The sequence below is a fragment of the Manacus vitellinus genome, unplaced genomic scaffold (genome assembly GCF_001715985.3).
Source record: "Manacus vitellinus isolate BGI_N305 unplaced genomic scaffold, ASM171598v3 scaffold_4_pilon, whole genome shotgun sequence".
Lineage (NCBI taxonomy): Eukaryota > Metazoa > Chordata > Aves > Passeriformes > Pipridae > Manacus > Manacus vitellinus.
This window is the reverse complement of record NW_021940604.1, coordinates 23,288,734-23,313,530: the sequence shown is the minus strand read 5'-3', so window position 1 is coordinate 23,313,530 and position 24,797 is coordinate 23,288,734. Positions and strand designations below refer to the sequence as shown.

The 24,797-nt window shown below is 42.4% G+C and overlaps 1 protein-coding gene across 2 annotated transcripts in view; it reads left to right on the top strand.

Moving 5' to 3' along the window:
* Positions 1-24,797, top strand: part of SOBP (sine oculis binding protein homolog) — a 116,703-nt gene that overhangs the window by 48,894 nt on the left and 43,012 nt on the right. The window contains exon 5 of one of the 2 annotated variants that reach the window (XM_018078067.3): positions 15,609-15,704. The exons of the other annotated variant lie outside the window; for it this stretch is intronic. Within the exon in view, the coding sequence (XP_017933556.1) occupies positions 15,609-15,704 (96 nt within the window). The remainder of the gene's footprint in view (positions 1-15,608; positions 15,705-24,797) is intronic. 2 annotated transcript variants of the gene reach the window in all.

Sequence of the window (24,797 nt, the reverse complement as noted above, 5' to 3'; positions counted from 1 at the left end):
GCCCCTCAGTTCAGGAAGGATATTGAGGTGCTGGAGCAGGTCCAGAGAAGAGCAAGGAGGTTGGTAAAGGGACTCGAGCACAAGTCCTATGAGGAGAGGCTGAGGGAGTTGGGGTTGTTTAGCCTGGAGAAGAGGTGGCTCAGGGGAGACCTCATCACTCTCTACGACTACCTGAAAGGAGGTTATAGCCAGGTGGGCGCCGGCCTCTTCTCCCAGGCAACCAGGATAGGACAAGAGGGCATGGTCTTAAGCTGTGCCAGGGGAGGTTTAGGTTGGATATTAGTAAAAAAATTTTTTACTGAGAGAATAATCAGACATTTGAATGGGCTGCCCTGGGAGGTGGTAGATTCACCATCCCTGGAGGTTTTTAAGGTGAGACTGGATGTGGCACCTAGTGCCGTGGTCTAGTAACCGTGGCAGTGTTGGATCAAGGGTTGGACTTGATGATCTCAGAGGTCTTTTCCAACCTGGTTGATTCTATGAATCTATGATTCTATGATTCTCTCATCAGTCTAAGAAACAATTTAATTACCTTTTTCTGGAGGCAGAAATGATAGCCCCAATTAATTTCCCTGGGTTACTTTCAAGGTTTGAAAGCAGATCCAGAGTTGCCACATCCAAAATCAATTCCTAGAGCTTGACTGCAGGGAGGCACAAATGTCCAAAAACTCAATCTGAGGTCAACCCTGCACTCTGCAGGCCAGACTCATGGCTCTTTACATCAAGGTCATCTCTGTAATAGTTCCTTGGAACTACTTTAGTGTGGGAGTTCTTGTACCATTGTTAATAGCTAATGAACATGTCCTTCCAGAAAGCATTACTCTCCTCATGGATTTGTGCGTGGTTGTGGCCTGCAAACCACCTAGCTTGATGACTTGTTCTGCAAAAAGTTATTTTCTTTCATTTGTTTTTGCGCATTCACTGAACATTTATTGAACTTTTCGCATTGCAAGAAACAATGGATAGTTAATGGATAGCTAATAGCCAATTCTGTTTTGGTAACAAAAATATGGGAGATTTTTTTTTGGTAGCAAAAAAATAAAATAGCTTACATAGACTACTATCATATTTATTCTTTTTTTTTTTTTAAGTGGATAAGTTCTTGTTATTTAATATCTTACATAAGAGCTATTTCAAACCTCTGATTGCCTTTCACTGATACTATTTCCTTTAGTGCAGACCATGGCCTGGTTTTAAGGAGGAGTCTGCCATGTATTTAAAATAACTTTTGGAAAAGAAGGTTTATCCAGTGTGGAGATGCAATTAAAGTCCGTTGTTGAAAATGAACTAACATCAGCAGCAATTGGTGCTTGAGGCAAGAACTTGCTATTTTCCCTTTTCCTTACTTCTCTTTTATTTTCATATATTTGGTAGGAGAGGTGACAAAATGTCTGGCTGAGCGTCAAATTGCTCTTTCTTTTCTGTCTCCCCCCCAAAAGTGTGACAGCCATGTCCCCCTTCCCCTTTGCCGTGGAGTAGCCAGGGTGTCACCCCCACGGCTAAGGAAGAAGGCAGTGGACATACAAAGCCATACAACTCTGCTACCATGAGGCAGACAAGCTGAACTTAGCTGGGGGTTGTATTCTGTCCCCTGTGGTGACACACTGTGCAAGGCAGTCATCCTCCCAGGGGAACCCCATGGGTACAGGGCTGCGGTGGGAGTGGGCTGAGAGCCAGCGCCCTGCTACAGGACTCCTGCGATGCCTTTTGGGAAGCCCCAAGGAGCAGCTAAGTTTGGGGGTGCCATCATGACTGTATTGGAGGAGGGAAGCCCCCTGGTAAAGGCTTCTTTGTGGAATGCCTTTCTCCCTCAGCTCTAGTTGACAGGATGGTTTAGCTCTCCTTTCCTCTTGGAATCAGGTGGGCTCCTGCCTGAGAAAATAAGTTTGCGTGAGGAGCAGAAAAGTGTGCAATTCCCCTGGCTGAGTGCCTGTGGGATACCAGTGTGCTCTCCCATCATAAGGTGCTCTCCACAACCTGTGTCTGTCAAGGAGGCTGCTGGACTCAGAAGCCCACTTTGAGACTCGATATCGTCTCAGGCAGCAGTGAGATTGGACAGGGGGGATTTTTTTCTCCAGCTGAGGAGCCCTCACAGCATGCATGGGAAGCAAACAGGTCAGCCCTGACAGATCCAGCTGCCAAAGGAGTTCATTCCTATTGGATCAGGGAGCAAATGTGATTTCTCCGGTCTTGTGCCATCCCACCTTGCATTTCCATTCTGTCTGGCTTACTCACCACACTTCCTCTGCCTACACATACATGCACATATGGAGTCTGTCAGTAGGTAGGGAAAGAGATGAACTACAATCTCACCTAGCTCAGTGCTGCACCCTGAGATATATGTAAAAAAAGTCCAGAAACCATGGACATACAGGCCAAACTCACTTATCAAGCCTCTTACACACCTGCTCCCACTGCCCTCAGGGCAGGTCTGTACCCCTGGAAGGACTGGTTACCCATTGTTCCTCCAATTCTGCTCAAGAGGGTGGTGCTGGCCACTACTGGAGACAAGCATGAGCTGGGATACCTTGGGTCTGTGGCTGTTCTTACTCGGATTTAAATAAAGAGTCCCTGTTTCAAGGTCATGGTGAAAAAAATCTACCAGACATCTGCTCCAACCAGTGCAGGAGAGTTTCCTACCATGTGTTTCTACTACCTTCAGTCCAATTTGCTGGGGGAGTAGGGAATGCAGGACTGATCCCAGCTTGAAGGTTGCTGTGATGGGTGAGAAAGAAAGGCACAATCGCTTTTTGGCTCTTGCCCACCCCTTCCTTGAATCCCTTCCTAGTGCAGGCTGCCTGCGAGCACAGCGGGGCACAAGGGGGATGATTTGCCTTTTTACTTCAGTTGCTAGCTGGAAGCCATGCACCGGGATTGGGAATCATTGTCCTACAACAAACCAGCGATGCTATTTGTGACCTGTGGCAGCGAAAGTTCGAAACATGAAGTTAGGGCTGACACTCCCTCTTTAACTTGAGCCACTGTGCTTTTCATCACGATGCCAGGAGTTGTCAGCTGTAACTCCGGCTTTTTTTGGCTTGTGTCACAACCTAATAAGTTATAGGCCAGCTTCTCCTGTCGATGTTTTTGCTGCACAGAAGGCTTCACATTTTGTAAGCTTTTACAGCACAGCTGTGCTCAGAGATAAAACAGAATGTGTATACAGTACAGTATGCATTCAACTGATGCACTAGATTCTTCCCACCATATGTATGGAGTGGTGTGCATTTCACTCTGATACCTCACTGCCAAAACTGCCAGAAGCAAATAAACAAATGGCGGAAGAGAGACACCATATGAGGCAGTGCCAGGCACATGACCTAGACTTTCAGAAGGAGACCCTGGCTGCTTTTAAAGGATTATAGTGGTCCAATTTTTTTAAACCTCACCTCCTGCCGTGTGAAATGTTCTGCCAGTGTATGCTGAGAAGTGTGCTGGTTGTTAAAGAGCACTCATAGATTTCCCCTTCCTGCTAAGCAGCTGATGTTGCAGCTTCTTGTGCTCAATACTCATGTCACCTTTCTTCAATGCCAGTGATTCCCCATCAGGTTTCCAAACTGAAAGAAAGGAACAATGGAGATGTATGAAGCAATCTAATTCTGATAGGAATGCTACTGTAAAAAGGCAGAACACATGTAATTAGGATAATGAGATTAATATTATTAGTAACAATTTAACGATTAATATATTAACAATGCAAGTGAGACACATGTTTGTTCCATCTTATTCCCTACAAAAAAAGTCACTAAGTTGCGTTTCACAGCATGAATGGTGAAAATGCTTGTAATAAACTGACACAAACATTCATTACATAGTTAGATGTAATTAATTTAAATTGTAATTTTATTCCTGGAACTCACGCTCTGAGTATGAATAGATGATTCCTCAGCTTCTTTTCTCTCTGACCAGCCTATTGCTAATAAAGAGATGATAATGGCTACCAGCCCAGTGCTCTTCCTGCTCCTAGTACTGGGAAACAGTGATGGATTTTCCTGTCCACTGGCCTCAATCTCATGTTAGGCTGAGCATCTGTCACCACCCCAGTGGTTATCTTGCTGACTCCAGTCTTTGTCTAAGCTTAACTTCATTCGTGATTGTGTGAAGGGCAAGCAGGTGCTTTCTTCACTTTAGAGTATCTTTAGGCACAGATGGAAAAAGTGCACTAAGAACAACTGAGGTCAAAAGCATTCATGCACTTTACAGAGCTGATGCCCAATGCAAAGTGGCCTGGTTGCAGACAAGAGAACTGGGTCTTGAATTTTGCTGGAATCAGGTATGGAGTAGAAAATTATGTGAAGTTTTTCAGAGAGCAGCAATATTCAGTAGAGGAAGAATGTGCTTAAAGTGTTTATTTAAATCTGGTTCTTTTCTTGATGCATTTGTACTTCCATGTAGTGATAGTAGTAAGAGCACTAGTTTCCTTCAAACTTTGCTGCCTCCTAGTGCAATGTACACTGTGACCAAGACAAAGACCTCTACATCTTGGTCAAACAATGGGGAATTTCTGGAGCTTTGCACGGTGGATGAAAGAACAAAGGCCACATTTCTACAGGTTTCTCCAGACTTTGCTTAGACAGGCACATCCTTTCAACTCTGCCCTAAACTGAGATAGGTAAGTCCCTGTGCTGGCAACAGAAGAGGCAAGCACTTGATTTACAGCCTGAGAGTGGAGAAGCATGAGGAGTACTTTGCTCTTCGAATACTGCAAAGCCCACCAGGCTGCTTCAAGCCCAACCCTTGAACAGAGGACCCAGGGTCACTCATTGTGCAGAGGTGTGATTTTGACAGCTCCCAGCTCTTTAGCCTTGGTACCAGCTTTGCAGAGGAATGTCATAGCTGCATCTTTTTTCTTCCCTGTGGAAGCAATAGCTCCATCTTTGAGGAAAATGAGGCAAACCTATGGCAGCAGACCTACTGTACAGGCCATCAACTGGGCTTCATCAGGCTCAAGAACACAATGGATGACACATTTGAGGTGACACTAAGTAGACCATTGAACTGTGAGGAAACATTAAAGAAGGGCAGAGCTGTAAGCAAGGTTATTGGCTAAGTATATGCAATATATATGGGTAAGCAGAAGCTATATAAAGGGCAAACATAAGAGTCTGGAATAAACACATGGAAGTTTTAGAAGTTGACAGTGCCTCCCTGAAATGGTAGGGGTGGCATGTAAATACCCATGCATACACCTGAGGAGACAACAGTGCTCTCTGGGAGCTTGCAGGAGTCTGGTGAAGCCTTAAAGGATGCTTTTCAAGACAGGAGCTAAGACTGAAAAGTAGAAAAGAGAATCATAAAATCATTAAGATTGGAAAAGACCTTTAAGATAATCAAGCTCAACCATCAAAATTGATCATCAAGTCCAACCATCAAAATCAGGATTACAGAAGAGGTGGCAAAACATGCAGGCTTCTGTTGTGTGGTAAAGGGCCCAGTGGGTCAGGGACAGAAGTGACAAAAAGGCCATTTGAGTGAATGCAGAAGACAGAAAGATGGTGAATGTGTTTCTGCCTGCTCCTTTTTCAAGTGGAAGCATCCCCATTTTTTAAGTCTATCTTTAAGAGTTAGAGTAGTATTGGTTTTGGTTTTTTTCTGTAATAACAATGCACAGAGTTGAAAACAAAGGTGCAGCCTGATAAACCCTGAGGACTGAAGTAAACTGCTGGGAATGGTTAGAAGTGGATTCCTGTAGACTCAGAAACTTGGCCAAGGATCTATCCACAACTGCTCCCCATGGAAGATGGTAGTGAAACGAACTGGGAAGACAGAGGTGTTTTTCAGCACATTTTATTTTATTGTGACAGAAGGGAGAAAACTCAGAATGGGACTTCTCAAATCCCAAGGCGAGTTGGGAAGAAAAATTAGTCAGTTGCCTCCAATTGCCTGTAAAGCTCTGTGTGCTCTGAACTTTCTTATGAGTTTGAACAGACAGTTTCCTGGTTTTAGACATGATATATGTTACTGGAATCCCTCCAAATGACAGAGGGTTGCAGTGGGCAGTGGAGAACACAGGCATGCCACTGTGATTTAGGAATAACTTTCTGGCAGTGTTGGGAGCAAGCTCAGAGGTGTTTGGATTAGGTCCCATTTGTCAGTGAGAGCGTGGCATCCCCCATGGTCACGACTTCTTGTTTAAAGAAGAGTGGAAATCCTGGAAAAGGAAGGCTACCTCACTTAGACTATATCCGCCTGTTACTCTGTGAAATGTCTTTGAAAGTAAAACTTTTCATCAAAAAAGGTGGCAGGACACAAGGGAGAAAAGGCAGTGGCAGTACTGTGACCTCGGTCCCTGACCTCCAGCTGGGCTGTTGGGAATTGTAACAAATGCTTCTCACCACTAGCCAGGTTTTACTTTTTTCCTGCTTATATCTACCACTATCCAACCTTTTATTACAGCCATTCATCATTGGCAGAAAGACTGAGAGATGATATTAAGGTTGTAGGATGTGTCATTTGTATTAAAGCTTCCCCTCCTTTCTTTTCACCCTCTCCTTGCCTGTTTTCTTGCTTACACTCCATTACTATTGAGTTTTACCCCCCTCTCCAGACCAGTCATCCCTTGGCCCAGCTCATAAATGATTGCTTTAATAATATTACAGCCCCTTCATTTTCATGTGTGAATGGCACAAATGACATGTCACTTGTAACCAGAGCAGGAAGAGATTTCTATTTTCACCCTTTAAAAGGCCACAGAAAATACAGAACATAGGATCCTGCCTGTCTTGCGCTGACCTCAGACAAGCATTTATTGCTGTGCAGTAGTGTCAGACACAGCCCATTTGAGGGAAAGCTTTACCAGCCAGACCTCGTCATTGTTTTTCCTTCTCTGCATTTATTCAAGGTGCAGAACTGTTTATATGCCTCAGAGATGGGAACTGAAGAAAAACAGTAGATGTAGAATTTACCAGCTGTTTAAGTCTCATTGTTACCTTCTGTATTGATCAAATCTGTTGGCTCTTAATTGGATATTGACTGTTGTGAGGCAAATAAGGCAAGCTGTCGGAGAGGGGAGGGATGGGGCGAAGGGATCTTAATGGTATGTTGATCATGACTAGTCTATAAAAGCCAGTGGGAGAGGAGTTCATTAAACCAGCCTGCAATTGCCTTAAAAAAATATGCTCCAAGTCAAGATGATTAATCCTATATGTGACACTGCAATAAGAGAAAATCTGCGTTGTTGCTCTGGTATTAACAACACCAAAGCTTGAAATAAGCAGATGCATTGAAACAAATTTACTAGGGACGGTGATTTGTTTGGTCTGTGAGCCTTAGCTAACCCTAACCAACATTTGAGGGGGTTTTTTCTGTTTGGTTTTTTCTCTGTTTTTTTTCCTTCTCCTTGGTGTTGTGTTTTGTTTTTGTGTCTCTGTGCTTCTCTGGCAGGCTCATTGGAAATGTTTGCTTGCCTCGTGCCTAAGTCTTTCATCTGAGCTGGGGAACCCTTGTAGAAATGGCAGCAGTGAAAAGGGATATTTGAACTACCTGACAGTGAAACACACAGAATACTTTGGAAAATGCTTTTATCTCATAAATTATAATAATCGGGGAATGTGAAGAAAGAGGAAAAGCTTATCAACTACACTGGTGTGAGCTACCCATTACAAAAATGGAAGCTATCAGGAAGTCTGTAGTATATTTTAATTTCTTTCCTAGCCGTATTTTAGGCTGTGTATTGACTATGTTGCAATAACTGTCAGGCACAGTCCATAAGTGTCTCTAGATCAGGCCTGTCATGAATCAGGAGGGAGATTACTAGTAAAGGTTCATTTTTATGAAGGTCCCACATAGCTGTGACTGGTTTAAAACCATTCGAGGGGGCAATAAACAAAGTTTATTTCAAATTGTCTCAATGTTATGTGTTTATTATCATATTTATTTTTTGACAATTCTGAACTGGCTGTTAAATATTTATGATATGGTTAAAGGTTTGTGCAATTTGAAAAATTAGCTTTTAAGGCAGCCACCTGAAGACTTCTCATATATTACTGTGCCATGAACTGTCAGGGAAAGTGTAGCACAGTCCTGTGGAAGGCAGGAAAGCCGCAGAAACTGCCTGGGTATTAGCTGATAGAAGAAGGAAAAGGCCTGTAAGTCTGGAATGCAATGGGAATATGAGATTGAATGCAGGGTTTTTGCTTGAGAGCATTAGGCAGTTCCCTGCTTGAGCAACCGGATTGAGGCTGTACCACCTTCGCTTGCTTGTGAGCCTGAGTCCTTTAACATCTCGGTTCTTTTACTCCTCTTCCTATAAAAATTAGAAGAGTGATCCAGGGCAGTAGACACTGCTATTTTTGCTTCAGTTGCTCTTTCTGGGTGTATGGGGAAACTGAAGGTGATCACCAGTTTTTCTCTAGGTATTTTATGACTGTGGTAGAAAGGGCTATAAATGTACAGCATTGCAAATAGTATAAAAAAAAAAATCCTGATTTTTGCCTGGAAGAATGAGAAGTCCAGCAGGGTTCTATAAAATATATGAAACAAAACTGGGGGAAAGGTAGAAAAAGATTTATAGAATCCAAAGCTGAATTCCTTTTTTTTGGTCTAAGTTTTCAGTGCAATAGGATGGAAGTTATTACTTTAGCAGGCACTAAAATAGTACTGTTATTAGTATTTTCTTTTGATTCACCTCTAATATTCCTTACATTATAATAAGAGTTTGAAGTTTGTATTTTAAAATAAACTGTAGGTAATTTTATACCATGAAATTCTGAGTGAAAAATAAGTTCATAAAGGTGGACCAGTCAGTGCTATAGCCTGTGGAAGACAGGCATTAAAAAAAGAATAAAAATCCTTAGATAACTGTTTTTCAGATTTGCAGGCACATTTGTTTGGATTTTTTAGTGTGCTTCAGTTATGCAAGAAAATGAATGTGACAGTCCTCAGTTGCTTTGACAAGTATAATTTCAGAAACATTGCCCTATCGTTCCACAGATTGGCACCTTCTTTGTTGTAATGCATTTATTCTGGGTTGGCTTTTCTCAGCAGAACTGCCTGTTTGCCAGGAGATTTTACATGTGTTCAGAAAGGGACAGCGAGGTGGTGTGTGTTGGGTTTAGTTAGAACAGGAGGTTTGACCTGGTGACTTTATTTTTGAAGTCAGTAGGTATTTCTTCCATTAGCACAATGGAGAAGTTTGCAGGATATTCAGAATCATGTATTTTCTCTGGGCTTAATCACAGTAGCCAGATCGCTGGCTCCTGAAGTCATTTCCACACCAAACCTTCTCTTAAACATGTGGACTCGATAATTTTTTTAGTCCAGTTTACCATTAGTGGTTTAGTGTTCAGATTTTGTATTAGCTTTTGAAATAGCAACTGAAATTTGAGCAAAGGTTGGAGTTTGGATTTAGGTTCATCACTGTCTGTAATGGGCAGGTCACAGTAAGACATGAGCAGCTATGAGCAAGGGATATGACAATGAAAGGGATCTTTGTCTTGTTGAGGATGCCTGCGGGGAATTGAACCTCGAGCTCTGCTTAGGGACTGCACCTTTTCAGGGACATCTTTGCTCCTTCTTGGGGACCATGTAACTTCACTTTGTGAAAGGGACTCCACAGTTGTGGAGTCTGTACTGTAATATGTAGGAGCCAGGAGCAACTGAGTGCCAAAGAGAGATTTCAAGGAAGTCTGTGGAAAGACCACAGGCAACAAAATGGCACAAACCTGTCACCAGAGGTATACCCTCTTCTCAGGACCTGGGGAGAGCTGCACATGCAGTCCCAAGGTTTGGCTTGTCATGGTGATGTTGTTCTGCTGGTTTCTATCCACTGATGACTGCTTCCAGCATAAATAAGATCTCAGTTCCTAACTTAAATGGTGGGTGGAGATCTGCACATGTGTGTTGGTACATGTGTTCGTGTGAGCATTGGGGTGGCATGTTTGGCGAGAGTAGAGGAGGTAGCAAGTCAGCCAAAGCCCTTCTGGTTTTCCTTTGCATACTTAATAAAGAAGTTATAAGAGGGCATATTCCCAATTTCTTTTTAACTTTGTAGATCTCCTCCAGTAGACAGATTGTCTTGCGGACCACTTCCCCTCCCCTTGGTGATCAAATAACATTCCTGTGGTGACTACAGCAGTTGCTTACATGGAAAAATAACATTAGGAAAGTATTTAATGTATTTTTAGCTGTCTTTAAATGCATTTTAGCAGCTGGAAACAAGGGGAGTTAGTAGCACATGACCTGCAAGCTCTCCATAGACCACCACCGAGTGTGCAGAGAGCCACTGCCAGTAAAGAGACCCCAGGCTGGAAAATGTTGGGTAGGGTGTTCACCTATAACCTGGGCTAGTCACAAGAGGTCAGGCAAAAGGGATAACTTCAACTTTCTTGGAATGTAAGTTATAACGATGTGATAAACAACCAGTGTGATTTTAGGTCCTTTCTTTTCACTAATCTGATTCTTGGGAGATTTTATGAAACATTGTTTTGACATGTTTCAAAATACCTGGGACTTTTCAAAAAGCTTGAGAAGACTTTAGAGGCTTGGAGTGGCAAAATGTTACGACTGTAGAGATTAGTGAATAGAATGCAGCTACAGAGGCAACAAGCTAATAAATATGACTTATTGCATCACTTTGTGATTCAAGAAAATCCTGAAATTCTTGTGAAGAGCAAATCTGTCATCAAACATTAGTGGGAGCTTTCTCTGAGGGAAGACTTTCCCTGAGCTGAGAGTCCATTCACTCCTGTAACTGCATGGCTGCTGAACCAGGGGACGTCCTCTCTGGACCATCTTCCCTGGCCCTGCTCCACTCCCAGCACAGAACCACCATGCAGAACTCTGATGCTGGGCTCCCCCACCACCCAGCCCACAGCAAGTATGTTCATATTTCTGGGAAGAATACCAGCAGGTGGAAGTTTAGTATTATTTTTACTGTTGCTGGTATAGTGAACGTAGAGAGCATGATAATTGATTATGTGGGACAACAGAAATGCACAGGAACTAAAATTTCAAGGATTAGGGTCTCCCCGAGGATTTCCTTCAAGTTTCGGTGAAGGGAGAGATAACCTTTGTGGTGGAAATGGAAACACAGCTTCCAGTTCCTGTCTGCAGCCAGCCTCTGGAGACAATAGTGCTAAGGGTGATGTGGACTTCCTCTGTCCGTCGCTGTGGGACAGGAGCCTTGACGCAGTTATCTGCACTTCTATAGCAATACTGTTCAACTCCTTGCAGCTTATTTTTTGTCCTACCAGAGACATTCAACTAATACCCGCCTTTAGCGTGTCTGGGGGTAATGGTCTCATATTTCATCTGTTTTAAAGGACGTTTATGGAAAGTAGGTGCCAATTTTATCCTGAGTAAGCAGGCTAATATTCTGTCACTCTGCATTACTCAAGTGACTGTAGCTCTTAGAAAATAGATATTAGGTGTTTTTGGTTAAATGGCATTAAAGTTTTGTGGACTAAGCAGTAGGATTTCATTGCACATGCATTGTCCCATTTTAGTGGAAGCTTTGCATTAACAAGTTCCATCTTAATAAATTATTTGGTTCAACCTGCCTTGTGATTTATCCTATCATAAGATCCTGCCCTTAATATTAAAATGTAAGCACAGATTTCCTCTCCCAAGGCTAAACCTACACAAAAGGACTTACACTGAAGCTCAGAATTTCTCTGCCTGGATCAAGATAATTTTTCTCTGAGAATAAGGAGAAACAAATATCCACGCACTCTGTAGAGAAGGAAATTCTGCTGTAGGTTATTCTTCCTCCGTTGTGTTAAAAAAAGGAATCTTGACTGAATATATGGTTTGTTTCCAAACTATTGGCATCTTTCACAAATGTAGGCTGGCTGGCTTATGCACAAAAAGCACAGTTTCTGTAGCCAAAGATAGTTGTCATCATGCACTTATTAATGAGTCCGTGTATATCTGAACATCAAATGCTGTCCTATTTCAGAGGTCCTTTCAGATCCTGTTTTCTGTTCTTTTTTTTTTTTAAATTTTTTTTTTCCTTAATCTCCTGCCATTTTTTTTCGAAGCTCAGTGGTGGAAAGCTTTGAAAGGGACCTAGGAAGGGAGATGTTCTCATCTGTCCAGCTTCCCCACATCAGGAGCTACTCAGTGCATGTCATTCTTGGCAGATGTTTGCCTAATCTGCTCTTAAAAAACTCCAGTGATGGGGCTTTGACAGTCTCCTTCGGCAATCTGCTCTGGTGCTTTGCTATACCTGTCATTAAGAAGGGTTTCCTGATATCTAACCTGCAATTAAAGGCCATGATTTCCCTTGCAACCCATCATCAGGCTGACTTTACAGCCAAACCAGCTCCACCAAGTCAGCTGCAGTTTCCTCACTAGGTCTTCCTTGCCCATACTGCTTCTTGGGCAGTGTGCTCTGTTCTGGCTGTAGTAGCTGAGGTGGTGTGTGTGCCACTGCTTTTGTAAGTGTCCAGCCTGGTGTCCCAGGAGCTGGCAGTGGGCAGGTTTCCCTCTCAGATCCCATGCAGCTGACAGGAAGGCGGCTGCCTGTCAGTAGAGGGTATTGAATTAGGAGATTCAGTAAATCCCGGGAGAGGCACTGCCAGAGTGAAGTTGCAGCAGTTTTGTACTGATAAAACTAGCCGCACTAACCATGGCTCCAGGCCTCAGAACATGAGCTGAAGCCTTTTTTGTCCTGGAACAAAATGTGCTGTGAGAGCAGTTGTACTACGTATTACATATATGCAATCAATCACATCTAGCAGTTTGGACATACGTTTTTTTGATAAAAGCATTTCTATAATGATTTTAGCAGTTTTAAAGCATTTTAAAAAATCAGAGTGATCACAGATTTGGCTTTTAAACAATAGCATCCCATGGCAGCCAAGCCTGATGGCAAAGCTGTAGATGCCAGCCTGCTGTGAATGAGCTCGAGATCCTGGGGAACTGAGGCAGTCATGATTGAGAGTGGGTCAGTGTAGGCACAACCATTATCACAATATTACCATTGTGAGATAAACTCCAAGCCAGTTTTTTAATACGCTTAGAACAGTGCTGAACATTGTAGAAGTGCTTTCTTCTGCAAATTATTTGCAACTGGAAGATGGTAGTAATGAATTACTGTAAAGTAACTGAAGAATTTTCCCTGGCTGATCACAATAGGTGGTTTTTACAATGGAAACTAGCTAGATATATTAGATGTATTTCTGCTGCCTGAGTAAATTATAGCAGTATGTAGCTAAACAGGTTTTGAGACTAGGGAATTTTAGTGACATCCAAAATAAATAAAGTAAGGTTTGGATCAGTAGGAACAGGGGCATGTTCACCCCTGGCTGTTGTTCAGCAGGGGTGAACAACCTTTGTGTAACTGGCAATTTTGGTAAGCGTGTCAAAGTCGGTGGGGTTTGTCTCTGTATTTTGGCATATGCACTACAAACACCCTGATATCCATTTCATTTTACAAGCTGTGTGCGTGCACCAAGATAATGCTCCAGAGGGTCACTGGCAGGGTACAATGTGCCAGCCATCACATGCACAATGCCTAGCATGGTACCAAGGTAGAATTTCAGGGATCTGGAAGCACCAACAGCATTTGGAGCCCTACACAACACCTGTGCCCCACCAATATCTCCCTAGCTGTCCATCACTGAGCATCCCATTGGCATCTGTGATCCCGAGCTGATATGTTTGTTTCTATTTGAGCAAGGCATTCATCCCCCAGTTATCTTCTAGATGACCTGGAAGAGCTTCAGCGAGTTACCCATATTCCTTCTTCGAGGAAAGGAAAGGACAAAGTTTGTTTTCAGAATGAGATTTTGGGTTTTCTTTATAAAACACAGTCAGATTTGGGCTTTGTATTCCACACAGCATGGAGGTAGATTTATTGTGTAAGAGAGGTTTCAGTTTCAAACTAATAATTAGAACACATTTAAACCTTTGTCAATATAAAAGTGATTTCAGGTGCTCAGGAATCCTCTACCTCTTTCTTGTGGTTTTAAAGAAAAATTTTAAGTATTTTCCAACCTGCAACTATTGAGGGCAGTGAGAGAAAATAACTATAAGCTGCTAGGAAACATACAGAATAAACTGATAAAGTCTCCCACTTCCTGCTTCTTGTAATAATCGTCAATTGTAGGTGCTTCTCAAAATACACTTTTTGACAAATTTTGCACTGTCAAAAATGGTGTTTTCTGTTGGGCAAACTGTGTTCATGCCCCATGGCTGACAAGCAGAGGCCTGAGTCAAAGCCTGCTGGAGTCAAGGGGCTTTCGTTGAGGTGCAGACCCTTCATGTTTTCCTAAAAATCAACAGTGCTGTTAGCCCACATCTCCCCTTTCCCATCCCATCTCCTCGGGGAGAGGCAAAAGCCTGTTTGAAGACAAACAAGTCACAGAGCCTACAAGGTGTAAATATCTTTCATAAATGCCAACACTGAAAAGCCTGGGCGCTGAGTGTGTGACACATGACGACAGGCAGTTCACGCTGAGTGAGGGGTGAACAATATGCCAGCGCTGCCACAACCACCGAGGTATGCCTGGATTGCACCTGGGCATCCCTGGACCCCCTGTCCTGCCCCACCCCGGGGACACATATGGGATAGCAGGAGGGAGGGGGAGCGGTACTACCTGCTCCTCACCCCCATTGCCTCTGCCTGCTCCCCTTGCCCCTGATCTAGTCACGCTGCCTTTGCCCTCCTCCTCTCCCTGGCTCCTTTGGGCACGGGCTGATTTAAATGGGTTGGCAGGGAGCCAGGAGCTCATCATTTTAATGCAGTGTAAAATAGAATGTGCATAATTATATGCAAGCCATATGTGAGGGAGACAGCTCAGCTGTGAATTTAGGGAGGCTGTGAGAGGGAGAGAGCGAACAGTCAGGAATCAGATGAGATGGAGCAGAACGGAGTGCAAGTGTCACTCAAATGAACAGTGTAATGAGCGTATTGCTGACACTCCTCCTTTCACCTGCTTCTCCCTTTTGCTTTAACTCAAAAGCAGAAAACGCTCTAGATGAGAAGGGAAAAATACTGCATGCAAGCAGGATTGCTAATGGGCTCTGGTAATGTCTCCGTTTAAACTTCAACTTTCTTAATAACAGTGTAGTTCCAAATAACCAGTAACTTTTAATGCATCTTTGTCATTAAATATTTTGATCGCATGGGACTGAAGGATCATTGTTGTCTCTAAATGATTGCTCCTTTCAAAGCTTCACTTAAACATGGAGGGGGAATCAATTTATTTATAATAGTGTTACATGTAAATTATGAGTATGAAAACCTTTTTTTTTTGGCCTTGCTGTTAAACTAAAAATACAAGTACATTATCTAAGGATCGCTTAAGCATGTCAAAAAGTTTAAACGAGTACATATGTAATGTAATCCTGAGAAATGCAATGGAGTAAATTGAAACCCTGAATTACTCACAGTTTCCAGCTCAAATATTTCATTTTGGGTTTGTCTTTTGTTGTTTTAATTATTACACCACAATGAATTTGCATGTTCAACCTAAGCTATGTAAGAAAACAGCATCCCAAGTTCTCATATCTAAAAGGTATACTGAATATTTAAAGAAACTTTTTAATAATGTTGTATTTTGGGATTCCCGTCTGTTTTAATGATCTGAGCTGTTATGCTTTTAGCTATTTTTTTCCTTCCATTATTTGTAAGTCCCTAAATAGGCCATTATATTTCCCTTCAGGCTAGAGATGAAGATGGACATGCTGAAAATTTTCCCCAGCAGCACTATGCTAAGGAAACTCCAAGACTTGCCTTCAAGAATAACTGCGAACTACTTGTAAGAATAACATACTTACAACAAGTCTAGATTGTTACTTTAGCACAGTGAAAACCGTTTTTTTTAAAGGCTTTTGTTTATTATGACATACATTATGAAATATGATAGGTTTTTTTTCCTGTTTAGCATTCTAATGCTAGTTCTGCTATCCATGAACAGTTTAAAATCTCAAATTGCTTGAAAAATCTCATATATTTGATGTCAGCACGTGAATGGCCTTGTCATACTACCTTGTCTTGCACTGGTAAATCAGGGAGAACCATGCAGGGAGTGGCTGATGATGCACGAAAAGCCCCTCCTCCCCCCTGAACTGCTCCAAAACTCACTCTCCCATCCACCTTTTAGCTTTGTTTTTGGGTGGCAGTGCTGCATTTTGTTCTGCTGGCAGGCAGTCCTCCCTTTAGCACTCACCTACTCCACCCCTTCATAGCTGCATGCCATCCGGAGCATCCTCTCCTCTCCATTCCTCTCCTCTCTATTCCTCTCCTCTCCACTCCTCTTCTCTGCTGTGGGGAAAGAGCGAAAGCTAGGAAAGCTTACATACAAGGAGCCTGGAGTATTTACAAGCCATAAGAGAGATGATATCAGCTGTGAAAGAATCTCTGTTCCAAGGCAGGGTTAATTTGCTGTTCATTTTAGCATTTGCAGCTAGGCAAGATTAAAAGCAAGCAGGAATGCCTATTATATTTCTGTTAAATGAATCTTTTGGGACCTAATGTTCTTGATTAGCTTGTGAAAATGAGTGCTCCATGATGAGTTTTTCTGTTTGCCTAAAGTAAACAGAGGATGAATTGTAATACATTTAAAAGAGATTCATGCGTGGCTTTCGAAAAGGGAGTTTTAGATAAGTAGATAGATCTCTCCCTTGCATTCACCTTTCTTCTGGTTTGTACTTAAGTAAAATCTATCATTTGGCTAAATGGAAATATTTGTAGAGAGTCAGGACACGAGGTTAGACTTTGAAACAACAACAACAGCACTTTTTTTTTTTCTTTGTGACTACAGAAGAGGCGGATGGCAGTGGAGGAACATGCTGTGTTTTATCTGCATTAAAGCCTGTACCTGCCTTCCCCGTAGAGAATGCAGGGACAAATGCTAATCCTGGTGTCCCAGGTGCAACAGCCACTGAAAGTTGACCTGTTAAGCTGACCTAACCTGGTGCTGAAGTTGGCCCCCAGGTTCAGTCAGCTGATCAGAGAAGGCCACACCTGGGGCAGCAGCTCGAGGGATGGTGGCCAGTCCTCACTCCCAGCACTGGCCAAAGTGCAAAGCATCTTGGCCACACCTGCATTAGTGGGCCCACAGGCTCTCCTACCCCACAAGTGTCTCCTGTGCTGAGCCAACCCCTCGTTAGGTAAAGACAATGTTTTTAGAGCCACAGGTGTCACTTGGAAGGGTCAGTTTGTACCCAGCCCAGTACCCAGTCACAGTACATGTGACCCATAAGATCTGGTCTTGATTCCTCTTAAATCCTTTGCAAAGTTCCTGGTGATTTCAGAAGAAGCAGTGTTACATCCTAAGGGGAAAAAACTAGACAAACACAGAAAGTGATTCCCTGGTGTACTCATAATTCTTGTGCCAAATAAATGAAACTGTTTCTTCAAGGCCATGCTTAATTACTGTGACTCTGGTCAAATCAGGTCCGATGAACCTAGAGCTGGGAGACAACTTGATATAAAATAAGTAACGTATTAGTTTCATTGAAAATCTGCTTTGTTTTTAGCGTAAGCAATCAATGAACCAATTAACCCACTTTATGCTATTAAAATCAAGCATTCTTTTAATGTCCAGTTGCTTATTCCTCTATTAATACATATTTAAGTTTTTGTTATATTATATCCCCCCTGTACCTGGCAAAATCTCAAGTCATCAAAGTTAATCTTTCACGTGCTTTTTTGGACAAGTTTCAGTTCTTGCTTAAGGAAGTAATAAAAGCAATTTGTTATAGTTTTATTTTTCCTATGCTATTGGAAACAAAATTGGCAGGGGTGTAATCTGTACTCAATTTATGTGTGAAAAAGAAATAGTAGACAAATAATGAATATGTACCTCTACTACCCTTAAAGGTAGTAGGAACTTGCAGTGAAAATATGATGTTGGGCGTAAGTTGGGGTGGTAGGGGAACTAATGTTATTCATTGAAGTTGCTACACGTTTCACAGAGAGGTAGTGGTATTCCTTCTATATTTTTACTTTTTGGGAAGCAATGCTATATTAAAATGTGCTCAAGTGTAAAGCAAATTTCACCAGAACTGGCCATTTGCACACCATCTTTCTCTCAAAGACTAGTTAGTATTCTTAGGGAGAGGAGAAAAAAAAAACAGATGAAAGAAAGGAGTGGGGACACCTGACCCTCTAAAAAAATATTTTCCCAATGGTGAAAACTTACCCAGAATCTAACAGCACAGGGCAGATGGTGCCTAAGTGAAAAACTGAGATTTTTTAAATGAAAGAGAAAATGAAACTTGTTTGTGCTTTTGAGAATCAGGAAATCCTTGGAGTTTTCTGAGTGCAGTTGAGAGTAAGAAGTGTAATAGCATGTCAGGTGAAATTGGAGGCTTTGGCTCAGAAGTGCCTTCTTTGCTTTAGGGTTCAGCTGCCATTTTCCAGTGAGGTTTGTTTCAGCAAGTGCAGGCTCTTCCGTTTGGGAAATGCTCGTGCTGGGAGAGTGCTGCCAGGCAGGATCCAGGGGCTGAGTTGCTGCTGCCTGGTCTGCATGCCAGGGCTCTCCCGCGAGAGTCGGGCTACACTGACTGAATCTTAACATCCCAGGTCACAGGCACACAGAGCAAACTTTAGCTCCTCAATACTTGGAGAGATTTTAAAGCATAGTAACACTGATTATTAAAAAAGTAACCTAGAGTATTACAAACGCAACATAGAGTATTACAAATTGTATGTTTTCTTCATTTCTTACTCCTCAGAAGAGGAGATAATTTGGGTGGTGAGGTACAACTCAGCTATTCTATTTGTTTGGGGTTTTTTCTTTTTCAAAAGAGAACAAGTTTGATAGAAAATAAGAGGAAGAAAGGTATAATTTAGGCAGAAGAAACCCCTGAAGTACTTACCGTAGTTCTGCTCCATAAGAAAAGCAGTGATAATTAAGTATTTTGGTTGGTATAGAAAACCATTGTGCAGTTATAGGATTAGGATAGGGTATTCATTTCACATGCTAAATCCAGATATGTTTTGCCCTTACATTTGTTGTAGGGCACAAAAACCAGAGTGGTTAAGAGGCTCCAATCGATGAGCACATCAAATTTTCCCTTTGTACTTTTCAGTATTTTTGAGGATCATGTTTTCTTAAGTTTAGCTATCCATGATAAATATTGGGAACTACAGAAAAGAAATCTATTTTTAAGGAGCCAGGTCAGCATGCTGTCTTGGCCAGCCACCTATTCTTCTCCCATAGATGCTGCCTCAGGATTTGAGTTTCTTATTCCATGAGTGGCTGGAAGCTTTTCTTTCAGGCACATCTCTTTGTTTCCAGAAGGAAAAGGCAGAAATTAGTCCCCTCTCTAAGCTGATTGTCAAGGAGCGGTACAGTCCAGCTAATTGTGGATGTGAGGAGAAAAATGGGATTAACTGTGGAGAAAGGGGAGGCTGGAGTGAAAAGGCCAGAGAGAAGGCCACAGCCTCAGCTCTAGCCAGATGAAATTCCTGAGCCATTGCCTAGAGAAAGGAAAAATCCGTTTGGCATCTACCCAGGTTAGTCAGGGTAGGAAGAGTCATGCTTGGTTGCCTTTTAACAAAAGTGGGAAAGAAAAACCTACTGTTTGTCCTTCCTCCCCCCATTTACTCAGAATATCAAGTCAAGGTTTCAGATTGGCATGCTGCTGTATGAGGTAAGGAGGGTTTGATGGGTTAAGGAAATTAAACACCATGTTGCTTTCCAGATCATTTGTTTATGGAGATGATGTGAGTACCACCCACCGCTATGGGATTATATGTAAAGCGAACAAATAACAAAACATAAACACCCTGAAAAAAATTTCTTTTCCAGTGTTAATCCATGGTTTTCCTGCAATCAAATCATGATCTTTTCATCTTTGAAATAAAAAAGTCTGCTCCTAGTAGTTCTGCTCTGAAAGTATACATTTGTGAGTGCGGTATGCGATGAATTATGAGTTAGTCCTGGTGCTTGGAAGCTATTATGTAAAAGACACAAAATAAAACAAGCTTGCTATTGGATTTAATGCAAACTCACCTACAGCCAGTTATCTTTAATCATTGACAAAAAGAGGCAGAGAAAGCTCTGAAAACACCTCTACTGAAACATGAAATGCAAAATGTTCTCCTATGAGCAAAAGGCCTCTGGGGAGGCTATGGCAAAGCTGAGATGAGCCAGAGCTACAGCTAATGCTTTTCTTGAAGTTGTGTTGCTCTGCTCTGCTGTTCCAGCACTAGAGGCACGGTCAGAAAAAATGGCACATGTGGTGCATCCAGACTAGCAGCAAGGATGCAGGCAGGTTAACTTCAGAACTATGGTACTAGAATGTGGGAAAGGTTTCATACCTGCTACACTGATATTAAAAAGCACAGAGAATATTTTTCATGAGATGAAGCCACTAGGTTTTGCAGCTGTAGTCAATTTAAGTGTAAATAGGCATATTGGTATCCTTTGAAGGCCATGAGAGTTTTGGTTTCAGAAAATGAGGCTTGAATTCTTTTTGGTAAGGTAAGTGACCTGCTTCCTGTGCCCCAGGGTCAGACCTCCTCCCTGTTAGTGCTTCAGCCCTCTCAGTCCATTTATAATCACAGTGCCTTCAAAGGAGGACTGAATTAGGGAGAGATAGCTTTGCTCATCCCCTCTCTTGCCTTTCCACCCTTTTTGTTTCCCATGCTGTCTCCTTATTCCTAGCAGAGTGGAGAGTGAAAGCAAATGCACTTCTGCTTTTGCTCTCCCTGGCTCTTCCTTCACCCTGTTAGCTGCAAAGAGGCAGAGGGAGAAGGAGAGCACTTCCTTCATCCTGGCCCCGGCTTGGGGATGCACAGAGCTTTTGGCCAGAAAGCTGGAGCGGAAGTGTTGCCCAACAGCTCTGAGGGATGTAGGGTCACATCTAGCCTTTTAGGTACTAACCTTGTAGTCAGGAGGCAATTTTGTCACCACAGAGAGGCAGGAGGGTAGAGGAGGAAGAGACCAGTGACACCTTGCAGAGTTCCAGATCATAGAGCTACCAAGCCTGATGAGAGTTTAAAACTTCCACATCCATGCTTAACGCAGTTTCAGCATCACTCAATCTTTGCTGCATCTCACTGCTGGTGGTATTTTTTGATGTTCTTCTGATGGATTTCATCGGTTCCTTGCTCAGTTTTCTGCTACAGTCAGTTGCACTGTGGCATGTGCAGTGATTCAAGCAGATGACTGTGCAAAACCCATAACAGCCATCGGAGAGGCCGCTGTTGGCTTCAGGAACTTTGGACTAGGCACAGAGAGCTGTCAGAATGGCGGTTATGGCCCTGGAACAAAAATATGGAGAAAAGCAATTGTAGCAGTGAATTGATACTGATGTTCTTAAAACCTCAGTAATCTTGGTCACATGAAATTCAACCTTTCTTGTGACTGAAATAACAGTGACGCTTAGGTCATATGGTAGACTAATCGCCTGTAACATTTCATTTTCAAAAACTAAATTGTCCATGAGCTATAGCAGAATATTTTAAAAAGAACATCCCCAAAACCCCACTAAAAAAACTTGCATTCTGTTTCTTTTCAAGTAAGGGCAACAAACCAGGCAAAATTATTCTATAGGGGTTTTTTTGTTCTTAATTGCTGCCAGGCTGAACGAAGGGCTACATGGTGTTCATCTTATGCAGTCTTCCTGAAAGACTGTTGAAGTCCATGGGCTTCAGTGAATGCACTGAAAAAATGAAGCGCTCAGCCCACGGGCAGATTTGCAGTCCTGTGGGGAGAGGGAAGCCCTTACACCTGTCTCCAGCTGACCCTCTCTGCCTCCTGCCTGCTGGCACAGGTAGGCACTGATGGGGCACTGGCTTCCTTGGCATCTGTGCCCTGATCAGCCTCTCTCTGGGATAACACAGGCCCACAGAGCTGCAGCCTGCCAGCTGCCCCATAATATGCTCTCCACAGGAAGTGGTAGTCTCTATGCCTGTCTGCACAGATCTGTTTACTAGTTTAGAACAAATGCAGCCACTGTCTTGCCTGGCACCCAGGCTGTGTCCTTCTTGCCCTGCTTTTCAATGATAAGTTTTTCTATCCCATAATGGAAGTGAAGACTGTTGCTGACATTACAGCAGCATGGGCTGGGCCTGGGAGATTTGGATCCTGTTCCTGGGGCCAGGAGAAAATCTTGGGGGTCTTGAGAGATTTCCTTGGTCTTTCAGGCCTTCCTTTCTCTTTCCCCCATCCTGGACCACCATGCTGCTAAAGTTATGTGCTTTTTTTCTTGACTTACACCATGTGTAGGACTCCATAACCTCTGATCCAGTGAAATCAAGCCCAGTGAAATCAATAGGATCCCTCCTGTTAACTTTAGGTGGGCTCTGACTGACACCCTGTGTTCTGTAGACAAAAAAAGACAAATAACTGCTTTGAGACATCTCCGTCCTCTCTGATCAAAAATTGCAGTAGGCAAGCTAACAGCTAATTTAAAGGTAAAGAACATGATCTTTATTAATAATATTTAAGCTGAAGGCTGCAATCAGAGACCAGTTGTCGGAACACTAATAGAAAACAAAACCTTGTCATAGCAAGTCTGAGATAGCAGCTCTACTGGAAATAAGACCCAAACCTCACTCCTTTTATACTTGGGATTAGCAAGTGACCATGACCTATAGCATTAAGGAGGATGAGAGATTCCCCATGCCTCTCTCAGAGGTGGGCATGGGCTGCCATTCAGGCAGCAGGGAGGGTAAGTCTCTGCCAGTTCCCAGGGATGCATTAAGTATAAGGTATAAAATGCACAGGAGCATGGGGAGCAGGAATAGGGAAGGGAAGGAAGGGAATAAAAGGAACAAAGCTCCCCCATGGCCTGAGATGCAGCTTCCTGCACAAGCAAGCTGGTCCCACCAGTAGCTCTACATAATCCCCACCTTTTCGGTCCAATGAACCGAATTAAGGAAGATGATTCAGGGACCTAAAGAGATGGAATAAAAGGTGTGACAGTGAGAGGGGAAGGCAGCATGGGAAGATGGACAATGGGAATGGAACAGATTTGGGAAAGACCATGGCTACAGACGGTGGGTGTTTGGCACCCTGGAGCCAAGAGTGAGTCATATCCCTGTATCCCACTGCAGCCAGCTACAAATAGCAAGCAACTTTGCCCTAGTGCCTCTAATTTAGCATTTTCCTTCATATAAACACAGGAGCATTATTTTAGGATGTGGCACTTGACACTTTGTGAGCACAATCCTGCCTTTCCTCAGAAGGAGGCATATTTTTCAATTTTTAACATCACCTTTATTATTTCGAAAGAGAAGCAGAATGCATTTGTTAAAAAGGAAAATAATTAAAATCCCATTACAGCTCTGAATCTGTCATCTTCCTTCCCAGAACAAGCATTAAAATTTTCATTAATAAATCTGCAATTACTGGTGACCTCTGAATAATTTCTCCAACCTTAATTTCTCCTCACTGCAATGCTGTGTTGTATTACTCTACTTTTACTCTCTGCTTTCCTTACTTGATGTGTTTACTGAAGTTATAATTTTCATATTAAACATGTTCTCATTGAAAAATTTGGGGTTTTTTTCAATATTAAAAAAACTGCCACAATCTCTTTATTGATTGCAAATTTAAACATGTAAAAAGTTAAGAAACTGTTAGATGAAAATGCATTTTTTAGCAGGCTACTTCTTAATAATGATTTCAATAAATTTTAAAGTTAAATAGCCTGGAAAAAAATTGTCAGCCAAGCCATCCCTGCACCCAAACCTCTATAAATCTAAAAGACAAAAAAAAAAGAAAAAAGGGAGATTTGTATCTCTTGGAAAGAAAACCAGTTGTGAATCATGGTTTTGCTTTATGAAACTGGCATTCATAACCAATTTAAATAAAATTCAGACAGTTTTTATAGAATGTTAAAGAATAAAGATATGCCTTGTTCCAAAGGAAGGGAAGTGCGGTGAAATAAAATTCGTCGGATTTCCTTCCATATAAATTGGAAATAAAATTTCCAAGGCTATAAATATTTTCTTCTTGGATTCCGTGCAGGAGATGCAGATGACTCAGTAGAGCTCGTGAGGCACCTGGGAGGAGCCGTACTTTGCACTGCATCTCACCACCACCCTACCTTCAGCATAGGGTCAGGCCGTAAAACTGGCTGTGGCTCCCTGGTGCTCAGGTTCTTTTGCACCTTTGACCCTGGCTCTCAGTCATGCAAAGTGTTAATTAGAATGGGTTTTGTCAGGTCTGAAAAGATGCTGACATGAACCAGCATGACTTTTTGTAACAGTGGAGTTGGCTCATGCCTCATCTTGCTGCATGCGTTGTCTTCCCCATTGAAAAGGAAAAGGGTTTGAAGGCTTTGACCCCTTGTAGAGACAACATGCAACAGTAATAGAGTGGGCTTTTGAAAGTCAGGAGCCTGTGCTCTTTTTATTTCTCAGAGTTAAGACCCAGCCCTTGAGAAGGAGGGCTGGGAAAAGCTTGGCCACCGTTCAACTGCACTGCTGGGTGGTTTGGGGGTGCTCTGAGATATTGAGCATGTGACTCCATCTCTTTGGGAATCCCTAGAACTCTTCAGGACTTCCAGGAATGACATCCCAAGAAGGCAGATTAGTGCCACACAGTTATCTGAAAGCACACCAAAAGATCTGAATGCAAGGGGTGCATATCTCACTGCTCACTGTCTGTAGCAGACACCTTTTTACATCTCAGCAGTGACGTGTATTATATTGCTTTTGGGATGGGAAGGAAACCCCAAAATATAAATCCTTCATTTTATTATAAAAGTTAATACCAATAATTACTTAAAATCTAATGAATTTCAGTTCTCAGTTAATTGCTTTTGAGTAGTTCACTTAACTTATTAAAAAGAAGCAAGGACATATTCATTTAACAAGCAGCATCAGCCTTGGCCTAGCATCTGCCTACATTCTCTTTTCAATTAATCAATTATAGTCCAATGGTGTG